This window comes from Lissotriton vulgaris, chromosome 8, assembly GCF_964263255.1.
Source record: "Lissotriton vulgaris chromosome 8, aLisVul1.2, whole genome shotgun sequence".
Taxonomy (NCBI): Eukaryota; Metazoa; Chordata; class Amphibia; order Caudata; family Salamandridae; genus Lissotriton; species Lissotriton vulgaris.
Window position 1 is genome coordinate 572,710,245 of NC_141696.1, and position 16,641 is coordinate 572,726,885.

Consider the following 16,641-nt stretch of genomic DNA (forward strand, 5'->3'; position numbering starts at 1 on the left):
ATACAAATCCCTACAATTACCCACGGATAGATTCAAATCAAATATTGATTTGGCTTGGGAAAAAGACTTACTACAATGTTGGCCAACCAGTACTTGGGATAGGTTTTGGTTTAGGCTTCACAAAACCTCACGAGCTGCTAATACCACACAAACCCTTTATTTTTTTTACCATTGGGTGCTTTTTGCTCCTGTGATCCTAGTATCTTTCACACCGGACATGTCCTCTACTTGTTGGTCCTGTTCCTGTCCTACTGCTGATTTAAAACACATGTTATTTAAGTGTCCGCATCCACCAATTTTGGCAATTGGTCCAGTCCCAAATTAAGAAAATGTTCAAAGTTAAGATCCCCTTTTCTATAATAAACATATTCCTAGGCACTCTGTCACCCAATTTGCCTCAGTCAGAATTGAGTTTTAAATTGTTAGACCTACTGTTAGCTGCTGCTTTTCACCTAATAACCTAAAATTGGAAACAAGCAGCTAAAGTTACTTTTAGATTCTGGTGGAACGCTTTGTATTTCCATCATAAACCAGACACTAAATATGTCTCCCTTATTTCTCTAGTGATTAAAAGAGATCTCTTATGGGTTCCATTAACCACATATTTATCCTTATCTGCCTCTTCTATTGTTAAAATTATGACTGTATCAGATGATGTTCAGAAACCACTCTTTGCCTCTTTTTTCTTAAACAATTAGAAAATACTTGTTCTCTTATATCTTTTTACCATGCTATTTTAGTTTCACTTATAGTTATGCTTACAGTGTTAAATCATTTAATTATTCTTGCCTTTTATTCTTATACTATAAATTAATTATATGTTGTTCTTCCCCTCCCCTCTTTTTTCTTGGTTTATTATGTATATATTCCTCTTTGTATACAGCTTGATAGTCATATTTCACTTATATCTTGTTTTCCATACAACTTTTATGTTAAATAGGATTTGTATTACAATGCTGTTATTTTCTTGTTTTCTTTAATAAATTCAAACTTAAAAAAGATTGCTTTTGTTTACATTCTGAGGTGACACAGCTTGATAGCTCGAACTGGATTGCTGCTATTGGAGCAGGGTCAAGTATGTTATGCATCAGATTGAACCCTGTCTGAATTGGCACAGTGAAAAAAATATAAGGCTGGAATCTGCCAGATCGCAACATCTACTGTCTCTTTGTATTTAAGGACACACTCTTTATTTTATTTGCATAAATACTCTCTTGGTTTTCATATAGTTTTACCATATTTCTGCCATTTCTTAGTGCTGTAAATTGGACTAGCCTTGTCATGATGGAACTGTAGATAAGTGCATGATCAGCAAATATTCAGTTAATTGAACTATCCTGCTGTCATACTTAAATAATATTGGGAGTCACATACTCAGTGTAAAAGCCTTTGTGGAACTTATTAGATGAAATCGCTTTAGCACGCTTGTTGCTACTGGCAGAATATGTGGGACATAATAGATCCCTCACAAAAATTTCACAATCTGCAACAAGGAGTGTAGCCAAAGTCTTCTATATATTTAAAACAATTTGCACACTGTTGTTCGTGCTACTCCTGCAGAGGACCACGGGGTAGAGGAGGAGCATCTTTGGACCAACTTTAAGGGCGGTGCGAGGCAGGGACTCACTTGTCCAGGAGTCCCTGCAAAGGCCCGGAGATCTTGGCCGCGCCCCCTTGAAACCACGCCCCCCGCCCGGCAGAGAGTTAAAGGGCCGTGACGTCAGGACACAGGTGGGATAGCTTACCTGGTGTGGACCTGTGAGGATTGTGTGCCGGTTTTGAGACTTGGGCTGCCCTCTATCCCTCACCCCAGAGGGATACCGCTGCTCCCACAAATTCTCGCTGCACCCGCTCCGCGGGTGCCGCTTCGTGGGTTGAAGCGAGGGGCTGTTCGTGCTACTCCTGCGGAGGACCACGGGGGAGAGGAGGAGCATCTTTGGACCAACTTTAAGGGCAGTGCGAGGCAGGGACTCGCTTGTCCAGGAGTCCCTGCAAAGGCCCGGAGATCTTGGCCACGCCCCCTTGAAACCACGCCCCCCACCTGCAACGCTCCCTACTTGACTGTACATCTGACGCATAGCCGGACGCTAGCGGAACGCCAAGCGAAGCCCGGGCAAAGGGCGGGCAGTCTTTGGCAGTCAGGGGCTGTCTAAGGCTGGGCTGGGCCATCCCTCTGACATTTTCATCTACTACTCCAGGCCCGGTTGGACAAATTAACACTAGTAAGGGTATTTGCTCTTTCTTTGCAGCTTGTGCCAATGTCTACCCGCTCGGGGAAGATCTTGAGGGGAGGGGGCGAGGTGGGAACTACTAGTGTCATTGGTACTATGGACCAATTCATCACACGGGTTGCAGCCGTCATAGAGAAGGAGATTGCAATGACGGAGCGGCGACTGTCGCAGGAACATCCCCCGTCTAAAAGATCATCCCTGGGCCTCTTAGCTCAGGCAGTGTCACCTGTATGTAACCCTGTTCCCCTTTTAGCCACATCACACGTGCCTGACGAACCACGGGTTGCATCTCTGAGGGCTAGTATTGATAGATTGGAGAGCCTGTCTCCATCTCTTATTCCTCCATCTGAGGATGGTGGCAGTTCGGGCTTGTCTCCTATTGTTTCTCTTGTATCCACAGCAGGCCCTGCCGATCCCCCTTCCATAGTGGAAAACCCCAAGACACTCGGCATTCCGCTGTCGGCTCCTAAGATCCCACAAATCACTCAAAGGAAAAGGATTGCTAGCCCGCGCAAAGGAAGTTCCCTGAAACTGTTTAAGAAACCAAGGAAACAGGGGACCAAGGGCATAGGTACCAAAACGGGTGAGGGCCTGGGCATGATATATTCCTCTTCTTCTACTAACGGGAATGGTCTTATCTTAGAAAAAGTAGGTGCAGTTCCCTTCCCTAGCCATCAGCCTCCAGCTTTCTGTGTCCCTGTTACTATTGCTCAAATTGAAGAGTTGTTGAAAACACTGTTGTCCCCGATTGCCGACAGACTAATAGGGCTGGGTGATAGGCTAGACAGGTTTGAACAATCAACCCTAGATAGCTTTTTCTCGTTGAAAGCACTCATCAAACTGCAATCTAGACTAAGGGAGGAGGGATAAGGAGGGCCCACGGAAAATTGGAAAACTACGGAACCCCAGCAGGCTTTGCCTAACGTACCCACTCCAGCTATTTTGGTAACTCCACAGTTGACTGACAATGTTCCCTCAGTGCCCCCTGTGGCTACTTCTGGGAGCATTGGCCAAAAAGCGCAAGTCCTTCCAAACATCCCTTAGCCCCCCAAAGTCCCGGGCACGAAGCCGGGCCGGGTTGAGTTGCCGGGAGGGAGCGGTCTTGTTAAATCTAAGGGAACACCAAAGGGGACGAGCAAAGGCAAGGTAACTAGTCAGGCTTGTTCAGCCAAAACCTCGAATAATTATCCTGCTCTTACCCATCCACATACACTAATACCAAAAGCTGTCCCAAAAGTCCCATCACCCAAAGCTGCTCCAACATCCCTACCTGTGAACTTGCCCCCTGACTGTCATCCGTATGTTGCCGTCCTCACAAATGTACCCACCCTGAAGGCTAATCAAAATGAATCCCCTCAAGCTCTAAAAAATAAAACACTACACTGGCTAGAGTCCAACAGACCCCTTCCCAGGGACCTTGATTGATTAATTCTAGGAGTTAGAAGGGTGGGATGAGTGGGTTATGGTCACAAGCATTTGGAAGGAGACTGCGTGGTGGTTAATTTTAGGGACAGCAGAGTAGCACAAACCATTTGCAACTACAATCTGAATTCTGGGGGGTCGGGCATAGGTATAGTGGACCTAACTTTTTTTTACCCAAGATCAGTCACTACCCCGTTTGGCCGAGAACTCGGCATGGGATGGAGTAACAGCTCCGCCTTTTCTGAGTTTTCTGCTAATCCACAGTTTCACCCTCAGGCAGTCTGGCTTTCGCCTGGTTGGAGACCACCGGGATATTGAACAGACGTCACCGCTCAGGAGGTCTTCGGGGTTTGTAACTCAGGTGATGCCATAGAGCTGAGTGGGCCGGTCACTGATCACGGCACATTCCCCCTTAGTACAGTAGTCCCCACTCCTATACAGGAGAGTAATCAGCTCCCCGGGAGGCAAGGTGGGGTTGGCAGCCTAATGACCCAGGACCTGCTGGAGGGTGGAGGAGGCCTCGACTCTGGCGGTGATCCAGCTGAGGCGGATCCAGTACTTAGGATTTTCAGCTGGAACATCGTAGGAATCGACAGGAAGTTGGGTTTGCCTGATTGGAACGCTCTTGTTGAGGGTTATTCCATCTGTATATTCCAGGAGACGTGGGGTAGGGAGCCCTGTCATAAGGTTGGATATTCATCCCACTTTGTTCCAGCTGTCCCCCCTTGTCAGGGAGAGGACGCCCTTCGGGCGGTCTCCTCATTTGGGTTGCTGTCTCCTTAGATTGCAGGGTGGAGGAGCACCCCACAAACTCACCTGATCTCCTCAACGTCACGCTAAAGGATTCTCGGGCATGCCTGCTTCTAGATATCTTCAATATCTATGCTAGAGGTACTAAGGGAGGCGTACAATCGCCCACCATTGCCCTTTTGGATGATCTCCTTAGGCAGCGGTCAAAAAAATCATGTATTTTGGTGGCGGGTGACCTAAATTGCATGTTTGAGCCCCTAGGCCTTGATGATATGCTAGGCATAGAAGAGGAGGACTCAAGAAAGGGGATTCCAGCTCTGGCTTTGCCCCCCATTAAAAGGTGGTCACAAGTGGTGTTGCAGATCAATGCACTCAGTATGGAATTTGATCTGATGGCGGTTAATGGGAGGTCCAAATCCGACTTAATTGGTGCACACACTTATAATGGGCGTAACCACACATCTAGAATAGATTACATTCTTCTTGACGTGTGTTTATGGAGCACCCTGTGTGACATGGAGATTATCCCGACCATTGAGAGTGACCACAATCTTCTCTCTCTTGTCCTATCTCCTGAGTGGCTCAAGGGCAAGGCTGGGTCACAACCACCGTCGGCTTCCAACTTCCAGATGGTCAGTATATCTAACTGTGGGAGACGACTGAAATGGGCCAAGCTTGTCTTATCTGTCGAGAAAGTTGCAGCCATAGGGACATTGCTGGCTGTAGCCAAGAGCAATCTGGGCTCATTGGCTAACGCACCTGAGGAGGCCACGCAGATTTTCTGTGACCTAACCAGGGCCCTCAGTAACCTCTTAATTTCCCCTAGTAGTTCCTCTGGTGCGACTACTAGGGCTAAACCCATGAATAGACAGGGATGGTTTACGACAAAATGCAGGACCATGAAAAAAGCTTTGATAAGGGCAGTTAAATCCAAGTCCCAACTAGCAATTAGGACAGCAAGGAAGGATTACTCCCACACCTTAAGGGCAGCAAAAAAGGAGTGGGAAGAGAAGTTCTGGGAAGACCTAGCAGCAAGTAAGGGAAAGGATGCAAGGGGTTTTTGGAGATTGGTTAGAACTAGCAACAGGCCAGATGTATCGCTGGTTACGTGTAATATCCCGGCTCAGAACTGGTACAACCACTTCGAGGCCTTGTATTCTCGACCCGAAGGTGACCTTAGTGAGTCTTTTTCCTTGGGGGATGACGCAAATGTTAGTGTCATAGATGGCTTTACCGCGAGGGAGGTGGAGGCCGTAATCAAGTCCCTGGCTCCATTAAAAGCAGCTGGGCCGGATGGGGTACCAGGTGACTTGCTACGTGCCAATCCCAAGGATTGGGGGCATTTGGTCGCTACGCTACTAAATGCAATTGTGGGGGGCGCACTAGTACCTGATTCTTGGAAGGGGGCGGAGGTTGTCCCGATATTCAAAAAGAGGTGTCGGGACAACCCCGCTAATTACAGGCCCATTAGCCTCATCGACTCTTCCCAAAAGGTGGCCGGGAAGGTAATTTTGGGGAGGGTCCTACAATGGGCTGATGACAACAAGATACTGTCTGACTTTCAGGCGGGATTCCGTTCAGGTACTGGGACGATTTAACAGGCCTTCAGGCTGATGCTCCTGTATTGGAAGGTGGTGGTGCTGGGCAAGGGCAGTCTTTACTTGGCCTTCATTGACCTGAAGACTGCGTTTGACCTAGTACCTAGGGAGGAGCTATGGAGGGTTCTGCAGGGGTTGGGGTTGCCCCCCTACATCCTGTCGCTTTTGATTAAACTTCACACAGACAACTATGCACAGGTGCGGTGGGGCACGAATGGGGAGAAAACCAATAGGATTCCGGTGTGTAGGGGTGTCTGCCAGGGATGTGTACTAGCTCCTACACTATTCTCTCTGTATGTGAATGGTGTGGTAGAGCACCTGCTTAAAGAACCAGCAGATGCTCCGTCCCTGGCGGGCATTCGGATCCCCACCCTGCTCTTTGCTGACGATACTCTTCTCATCGCAAAGACACCCCGGGGTCTCCAAAAGCTCCTCAACCGTCCAGGAGTTCTGCTCTCTCAGGGGCTTGACGATCAATGTAGACAAGACCAAATATCTGACCATAAACCCTCCCAAAAAACTAGGGCGTCCCCCGATCTTGAATAATGTCCCCCTGGAGAGGGTCTGTGAGTTTGATTATTTGGGGATCCGCCTTAGTAACTCCATGAGCTGGACCCCACACATTCACAAGATGCTGCTCAGCCACAAAAGGGTGGCTGGCGTCTTACTCAGGGAACATCGCGCATCTTCTAAACATTGCATTTCCCCGGTTATAGATATCTACAAAGCTAGAGGTTTTACTGCCGCCCTGTATGGGGCGGAGTTGTGGGGCACTTCTAACCTAGAGGTACTAGCTAAAGCGGAAAGCAAATTCCTGAAAGAACTTATGGCTCTTCCTTTGAGCACACCCACAGTTCCGGTGCTTCTTGACTTGGGCTGCAGACCAATCGCGGACCAGGCGCGACTCCGGCCCTTGCTCTTGTGGGCTCGTTTGTGGAGGGTCCCTGAGTTAGCCTCATATGCAGCAGGTCTGTCTGAGGTGATGGCAATGGAGGGATGGCACCGAATAATATGGCTGAGGGATGTAAAGAGTCTTTTGGGGGAGCTTGGTCTGGATGATTCTTGGGCAACTCGATCTGCTCCTCCCAAAGCCACCCTGAAGAAACTATATTGGGACTGGATATCTTCCAAACTCATTGGCAACCCACAACACTGCAATGCAACCGCAGCATTCCTAAGAATCAAAGATGTGGTGGAATATGAGCCTTATCTGGACCTCATCACTATTCCATTGGACAGGGCTCTCTACTTTAAATTCAGAGTGGGTACCTTACCTCTAGGCAACCTGGTGTCCAGGTGGAAATCATCTTCCTAGTCCTCGCCCTTCTGTGCTTTGTGTTCAACACGGGTGGAGACGGTGGCACACTTTCTTTTTGGATGCTCGGACTATTGTGCACCAAGGAGACGTTGGCTTACACCATTGTGCAGACTTTTAGGTACACGCCAGCACTCGGTGGCCCTCCGCATCTTACTGACTGATACATCCTCCCCTATTGTCTGTGGTGTTTCAAAATTTTTAAAATGGTCATAGTTTTTTATCTATTTATTGCAACAGTTCTGCTTGTTTTATCCTTTTTAACTCACAAATGTATTATATTGTTGGCCTGGTGAATGTATTTTTTATGAATGTATGTATTGCTTTTAAGATATTCATGTATCGAAATAAAGCATATCAACCAACCAACCAACATACCTGTGCCATGGGGAAACGAATAATAACGGAGCCCGGGGGGGGGGGCGAGGGGGGGGGGGTGGTTGGGGAGGATGGTAAACCCCCCAAAAAATGAAAGGGAAAGAAGTCTAGAAAAGCGGTCAGTCATACATCTGAAGGTGTTATGGAGCGAATTAATGATCTTGTCGACGAGTGTAGGGACATCCTTGAATCTGATCAGGGTCAGTGTAGCGGGGAGGTCATAAGTGAGAAGGGGGGTGATACGCAAAGACTACAAGAAGTCACCAATACTCTACCTATAATACCAGCAATATTCCGGGCTAAAAGAAAAACTAAAATAAGGGTCGATAATGATATTGATAATAGGGACTGTCTGAGCATACATAATAACGATCAGGGTCATGTAGCGGAAGATAAACTGAAACACACGATTTGTGACATTTTACCAATGGCTGCTGTTCCATTGATACCCTGTCATAATAGGTTTACAGTTCTGGCTAACATTCACAATGAGCCCCCTGTTCATCAACTGTTGCCGCTAGAAACAGATCCTACCCCAGCTGAAGGACAGATAGCCAACCTGGATGCTGCCTTTAACTCTAGCAGCAGAAAGGGTGCAGCAGTGACTGAAGAAGTAATTAACTTAACAAATCTTGTAATTCTTCTTCGCGATGAAATAGAGTCACTAAAATCCCTAGTAAAGAATCTAACCATATTAGTTAGGGGCGAGGGTGAGGGAGGAAGAAAAATTCAAGCAAACTCAATAATAAGTCTGCAAGACTCCTTCCCTCTCAAACGTACAACCCATCAAGCCCCAGTCAAGGATAAGTGCAGTGACTTAATTGTAAAGCACCCCCCTGATCCTAGTAAGATCAGACTTACTATACAGGCAAGCCTAAAAGAAGTACCTATATCTAACGCTCCAAGAGCTAAAGTGAATGTCCCAAAAACCCAACAGGAGACTAGAAATACGAAAGGAGGATCAACCATAATAACTGGAGCCTGCTAAAAGAATAAAATAACAGCTGCTAGAACCCAGGGGAACAGAGGGATTAGCTATGCTAACAAAGGCCACTCCCCATATAAAATTTATATGACCAGTGTCCCCAAATTGACCAAAGGCAACATGGAGCACCCTGATTCTCTCACAAACAAAGCCATTCATTGGTTGCGACATGTGAGAGGCTATCGGTCAGTGATAAGGAAGATATTCTGCAGGCTAAATGGGTTAGCACCCTAATCATAAATATGATTCCATAGAACTCACGATGAAATATGCTTCTCTTGCTGAAAACCTCTTTGCCCTAGAATTATTTAGTACTAGTGCCCCTGCACAATCAAAGATCCAGCTAAGAAAATCTTGCTCCAAGCTCCAAAAACAGTTTTCTCAAGCTATGGGTCGAGTATGCGAGAGAAACTGCTCAGGACTGGACAGCAATTATTGACATCTAACATATCCAACTGAAGGGACAGGGGTCATTGAGGAGATCGTGATTGATATAGAAATCATGGGGACCCCAGAAATGGTGGGCGTCACAGACCTGAGTGCTGAATATCCTCCGAAACTTAACATAGAGCTAGGTGTAAACTGTGGGGATATTTCCGTAAATGGCCCAAATGGAAGATCTGTTGGGGTAGGTGAGCTGGGGTTGCCTGCTACCCCGGCTGTACCTTGTCTTAATGGAATATCTGAGGACACAGGGGGTGATATTGGCAAACTAGTCTCCTGGAATATAGCGGGGTTAGGCGCCAAGCAAGATTCTCAGGAATGGAGAAGCTTTGTAAATACCTATGATGTGTGTACCTTCCAGGAGACTTGGCTCTGTGAGCCATGTTTTAATGAAGGCTATCTGAATTATCACATCCCAGCGTTAAAAGGCGTAAAGGGGCGACCAATGGGTGGCCTTACTATTTGGGTACGTCAATGTTTAGCGCTTACTATTAAAGTAATTGACACCAGAAGCAGAGACATTCAACTTATTAGAATCGACCTGGGTTCTCAGGGTTGGCTTGACATTTATAATGTCTATGCCAGGGGTAACAGAGGAGGGAGGTCAGAAGTTTGTGCAGCTTTGGGTTCCCTCCTCGAAACCCACTCACTAGAAAGCAATGTAGTGATAGTGGGTGATTTAAATAGAACTTTCGAACCCCTGGCTATCCAAGAAGACTGGGCTGGAGATGAGGAGGATAGGCAATGGTGCGTCCCTAAATTACATCTAAAACCTGTCACTCGTTGGTCTGAGGATATCATCTCCCTAAATGCAATATGCTACGAAAGTAGCTTGAGGGCATTAAACGGAAGGACCTTGAACGATAAGTTAGGGGCAAATACCTTTGATAACGGGCGATACAGTAGCCAAATAGACTACATTTTATGTAGTATAAAGCTCTGGGGACAAGTGATCGATATGAAGGTAAAATCTAGAATAGAAAGCGATCATAATCCGTTATGTGTCAAACACAAATGGTGGGTTCCAAATAGTATGGGTATGACACATGAGGTAGTTAATGCCCCTTTGACTGTTCCAACCAACGACATGCGCAGGCTGAAATGGGTACACGTTAAGGCTAACCAGCAAACTATAAATAGTATTAATACTCAGGTCGATGAAGCGGTAAAACTCCTTAAACAAGCAAAGCTAAATGACCTAGGCAGCGATAAAGCAACCAGAATTCACGAGAACCTCTCCGTAGCTAGTAGGGATTATTTCCAGAAACCTGCAAAGAAAGTTAATGCAAGAAACGCCAAACCAGCAAAGTGGTATAACGCTGAGTGTAGACAGACTAGAGCAGCTTTAGGAGCCGCGATCAGGGGGAGGGATCTGGTGTCTATCCGCCTTGCTAGAATAGAGTATAGAAAAAGCATAGCCAATGTGAAAAAACTGTGGGACGAGCTCCATTGGCAAGAGCTAAAGGAGGCCAGCGATAAAAAAGACTCTAGGCTATTCTGGAACATTGTCAAATGGGGTAAGGGGGGTTTATCAGAGCCTCCAGACAATAATGTATCCCAGGAGGACTGGATCAACTATTTTAGGCCTCAGTATGCAGACACTCAGCCCAACAATCTGATGGCTGACTACAGGCCTTCTTTCTATAAAGACAACTTATTCTGTAATAGTGAAGTTATGATGGCCTTGAGCACAGTTTCTAATGGCAGAGCCCTGGGACTAGATGGGGTGCCAGCGGACCTTTTCATTAATGATAAGGAGCGTTGGAGCAAATACATTCTTCTTCTACTGAATGCGGTTGCCCAGGGCGCTAATATACCGGCGTCATGGCAATGCGCAGTTATAATTCCTATTTTCAAGAAAGGAGATAAATCGCAACCAGGAAATTATAGGCCCATAAGCCTAATTGACACCATCCAAAAGGTGATTGGTAGGGTGGTTGTAAATAGACTTTTGGATTGGGCCGAAGTGAACAACGCCTTGTCGCCATTTCAAGCAGGTTTTCATAAATCTATTAGCACGATGGACCAGGTCTTCCGCTTCACCCTCTTACAATGGAAGACCGTGTTACTGAGGAAGGGCAGCCTGTATGCAGCTTTTGTAGGTTTACAGGCTGCCTTTGATCTCGTCCCAAGGCCTAAACTGTGGCAAGTGTTGAAGAATCTGGGTCTACCAGAAGAACTTTTAACCATGTTAATGAGGCTCCATGAGGCAAATTTTGCGAGGATCCAGTGGGGAGGACATGGTATGGTCACTCCAGATTTCCCTGTGGAGCGAAGGGTACGTCAAGGATGCTCAATGGCCCCCACGCTGTTCACGCTGTATATTAATGGAGTTGTTTCCCGTATGTTGTCTGAAAACGTGGATGCCCCATCATTGACTGGTACTAAGATACCGATTTTAATGTTTGCAGATGACACTCTGATTTTATCCAAGACCCTGAGAGGTCTACAGTGCGCCTTAACAATCTTTGATCAATTTTGTAAGGACCATGGACTGGAAATCAATGTGTCCAAAACAAAGTTAATGGTTTTTAACCCATCTCGAGGCCGCAAATCTCATATTGTTATGAATGATCGCCCATTAGAGACTGTTAATGCTTTTACATATTTGGGAATTCATATATCAAATGACCTAAGATGGACTAAACATATAGACACTGCAACTATAAGACACAGGCAAATAGCTGGTGCACTTGGCTCTGAGCACAGAAAATCCTTAACAAAACCAGTAAAACCTGTGCTCCAGGTGTATGAGGCCAAAGCCCTAGGATCATCACTTTATGGGGCTGAGCTGTGGAGCTATGAGAACCTTGGGAAATTGCAAATTTCTGAAAATAAGTTCTTCTGACTTATTACCAGCCTCCCCAAGGGTACTCCTTTGTTGCTGCTAAGGTACGATCTGGGCAGGAAGGCATTAACTGATCTAGCAAGATTGAGACCTATTATGTATTGGCGCAGACTTTGGACTACACCCGAACTCTTACACTACGCCGAGGGATTTATGGACATAATCAAGGCAGATGTGTTCCACAAAATAGGATGGCTTAAATAACTTAGAAAAATGCTGGGTGTACTTGGCCTCTATACACTATGGGAAAATCCAGAGCCTGCCTTATTTCCAACAAAGACTAATCTCAAAGAGATCTATTGGGAGAAGGTGGTTGAACGAACCTGGAATGAAACTAGCATGGAGACTATGGCGGGAAAATTCCTGGAAGTAAAGTTTCTGCCCACCCTCGAATCTTATTGGGATATCATCACTAGCCAGAGGGATAGGAAGTTGTTTTTCCAGATTAGAGCAGGTGCTCTTCCCCTCAGATCTCTAACAGGCAGGTGGGGAGGTCCATCAAATAGTTCTTGTCCATCCTGTGGAGTGCATGGAGTGCATGAAGAAACAATTGGACATTTTTTATTTGCATGCAAATCCTATGCAGAGCCAAGACGCATCTGGCTTACCCCCATGTGTAAGAACTTAGGTACGACCAGCAGTGCCGTGGCTTTAAGAATTATACGTACTAGTTTTTCAATTTTTATAGTAACCGCCACTTCCAAATTTCTTGGCTGGTCATGGTCCATTAGACAAAAGATTTTAGATAGATGAATTAAGAAGAGGTCATTATCAAAGTGTTTATACTGTATTTTATCTGCAAAATTTTATGTGATAATGTAATTGATGCGTTTTTTTTCTCTTTTAACTTTTTAGCCTAATTTTTAAAAAAATATAAATGTTTTTTAATGTTTTTTTTTAATGTTGCTTGTAAAAGCTTTTATCAGTTAATCCTTCAATAAAGCAAATGATGATGATGCATTTAAAAACGTGCGATTGTAATTTATGCTAAGCAAAAAACTATAATGTTACTTGCGAATTGTTATTGATATGTGTTATTCATATATGTGTGTTTCAATTATGCTTCATCCTGATAAGTGATTAATTTCACTCAGTTAAGAATAAATCTTAACGATTGAAATTTCAAGGTTGGAAATAGTAAATTAGCCAATGATTCTCTTAGCGCCACGTGGCTTGTTACTGTTTCCATTTCATGAGTTGATCGTTGCTGTGATATTTGTATTCAATTGGAGTTTTGCTTCCTGCAGTTACTCCGCAGCTCTGCAGCTTGGACAATGGAGGATGTGAACAGTTCTGCAAACCAGTCGAAAGGAGTGTTAAATGTTCATGTGCCACAGGATACGTCCTAGGTGAAGACCAGAAGTCATGCGTGCCAACTGGTAAGTCAAAACAGGCACCTTTAAAAAATAAATGTAAGTACACTATTTCAGGGCTGTATTGAGTCTTATCACCATGCAGAGGGTGAGTTTTACTACAAGACAACTGCAGGCTGGCACCAAAGATCCAACAGAAGGGGGTAGTAGATTACTACTGCACATATTAAACCTGCTTGGTATTATATAATCTACAACAATTTAAGTGGGTAAATGCATGCATTGTTTTCTAGTGAACGCAGTGGTGACTGCCAATGAGTAGCACAGGTGGGGTGGGGGGAATGAAAAATAAATTGAAATGTGATTTGCCTTGCAGCCTGATTGTCACCTTGCCTCATGTCGTCCTCTGAGGCAGGAAGCACCCAGGCACACAGGCTCTTCTAGGACAATCACAATGCAGATATGCAGCATTGTGATTGGTCTGAGCACTGTGGATCGGCACTCAGACAAGGAAAGGGAACCTGTGCGTGTTCCTCAGCCTGGTGGGGTTTATTTAAATTGTGCAGGACTGTTTGATCGGCTCAAAAGGGTCAGCCAGACCGTCATTCTCACTTAAATGCCCACTATTTCTCCCTTTGCTGGCTGTGATGAAAGCCAAGCCCTAGCCCGCCCTGCAAAGCTGCATGACAAAGGGAAAATAAAATGGTAATAATGTAGCGACATTATAATTTTATTTTTCCTTTTTCCGCTGAAAAAGATGCAGAGGGGCGGCACTCCTCCGCCTTAGCCGACCACTGAGTGAATGCTTGATTTGGCATGACTAATCATAATAACCAACAGAAACCACAATACCACCCAAACGCGTTTCCCCAACAACGTTTTTTAGGGAGAGGCCGGGGCAGAGGGGGCAAACGAAAAGGTACCAACCAGGTCCACTGGGACCAGACGGAGACTGTGGGCGACAACACCTGCAGCAAAACACAAGATCAGAGGGCAGGCACAAGCAGCCAGAGACTCTAGTTACCAACCTATCCTCTATAACTTTGACTCCTACTGAGATGAACACTTTGGAGAAAGGGCTCGGTTTTGTGCCAACTCCAAGATTAGATCGGTTCAGACTACGTTGTGAATTAACAGAGTTTTTCAGAAAGATAAGATTAAAAAGCTTCTTTGAGCAAAGACAATCAGAAGATCCATCCCAAGACACACTGAATGACACTACGTTTAGATTGAAATCTAATTTCATACCCCCTCCGAATATGGTACCTCCGGAAATATCGGCATTCGAAAAAGCGGTTATTACTGAGGTAGAGCAACTGAATGAGCCAACTCCCTTTAGGAACATAACAGGAGCAGAATTCCAAGCAATTCAATCCCTACAGAATAACAACACAATTGTGATCAAGAGTGCAGACAAGGGGGGTGGAATTGTGATTCAGGATCGGGTAGATTATGACTCAGAATGCTGTTGTCTTCTGAATAACCAGACTAATTACATTCCCTTACACGAAGACCCGTCTGAAAGTTTAAAAATAGAAATTCTAGAACTAGTGACTACTGCTGAACATGATGGCATTATCAGTAAACGTGAGGCAGATTTTTTAATTACTACAGAGGGTAAAATTCCATACTTCTATACCTTCCCGAAAACTCATAAAGGAGTCTTACCACCACCGGGCCGTCCAATCGTGTCGGGGTTGGGTTCAATACTCGAACCCCTTTCAAAATACTGCGATTTCTTTTTAAGACCAATAATTGAAGCCACAAGTACCTACATCAAGGACACGAAGAGCCTTTTGGCAATGAAACAAACAATCAAATTACCAGACGACCCATGTCTTCTTGTAACTCTCGATATCGAGAGTTTATATACCTGCATACCACAGGATGCGACTATTGAGGTATTGGCAGAGATGTTACAACAGACAACTTGGGAATATAACACCACAAGATCATTTGTCGTGGAGATTGCGACCCTAGCCCTTAAACGCAACTTCTTTGAATATAATGGGAAGCTGTTCTTACAAGCAACGGGGACTTCAATGGGAAGCACGTTCGCGCCCAGTGTGGCAGGGTTATATGTGTACCATTTTGAGTGTGAGCACATATTGAACGAATCTAACCCTTTCTCATCAAATATGTTACTATGGCAAGGGTACATAGATGGCGTTCTACTGATTTGGAGAGGTGATAGTACCTCCTTAACATCATTTTTTGATTGGCTTAACGGTCTGAATCGTCACCTTAAGTTCACTCATGATTATGCTGAGGCTAAGATTGTGTTTCTAGACGTGACAATCTCACGCACTGGCAATGAATTACGAACAACAACTTACTACAAACCAACATCAAGGAATAACCTACTGCATTACTCCAGTTTCCATCCTCAGTCACTCAGGGAAAATCTCCCTTTCGGACAGTATTTGCGAATAAGACGCAATTGCAGTGAGCCGAGTGATTTCAAACAACAAGCCCAGGACCTGACAGGCAAACTACAACGCCGGGGTTATCCGAAAAATCTGCTGGAGAAAAGTTGTAAACGGGCGCGTAACCAACACAGAGATGCCTTATTGGAGAACCATCCCAAAGAGGCTCTTTCTGAAATCCCACTCACATGCGTGACTACATTTAACCCTTTATCTAATGCAGTCACCCGCTGTATAAATAAACACTGGCGAGTACTTACTAGTACTGACCATAATTGGGAGAAGCCCCTCATGTCATTTAAACGTGCAAGAAGTCTTAAGGATGCCCTGGTCCACACCCGTCCCAGACAACAAGACCACACTAATACTGAAGGGGTTCTTAATGCATGGGGTCTACCCCCGATAACGGGACATTACCCGTGTGGTGGTTGTGCCGTGTGCCCACTGACTTGTGCCACAACATTTCTGAATTTAGAAGAAGGAAAAGTGTGGCAACAAAGAAACCACATTAATTGTAACTTGTGCTTTGTTATTTACCTAATTACCTGCCCCTGCGGGTTAAAGTACATCGGAATGACAACTAGACGAGTAAAGTTAAGGATCGGTGAGCATCGAAGTAATATTCGTGGTCACAAGACTAACACAAAACTAACATCCCACTACTTTCAGCAGAAGCATACACCAGAAGAATTAAAATGGACTGTGATCGAACAACAGGCCCAGGGCTCTGAGGCCAGTTTGTTCGAAAAAGAACAGAGGTTGATATATCGCCTTTCAAGCCACCGAACGGGCCTTAATGATGATATTCCTTGGGACACAGTGATGAAGAGATAAGAATTTTTCCCAAGAACTATTTGTGTTTCTCCCTGCCCTTTCCTCATTTGTATATCCTTTTAGATAGGGCTGTATTTATTTTTTTGACTTCTATGAA

At 45.1% G+C, this 16,641-nt stretch overlaps 1 protein-coding gene across 1 annotated transcript in view; it reads left to right on the forward strand.

Annotated features, from left to right (window-relative positions):
* Positions 1–16,641, forward strand: part of LOC147697733 (coagulation factor X-like) — a 239,371-nt gene that overhangs the window by 60,668 nt on the left and 162,062 nt on the right. Inside the window, exon 5 of the mRNA XM_086934405.1 lies at positions 13,219–13,350. Coding sequence (XP_086790531.1) covers positions 13,219–13,350 — 132 coding nt within the window. The remainder of the gene's footprint in view (positions 1–13,218; positions 13,351–16,641) is intronic.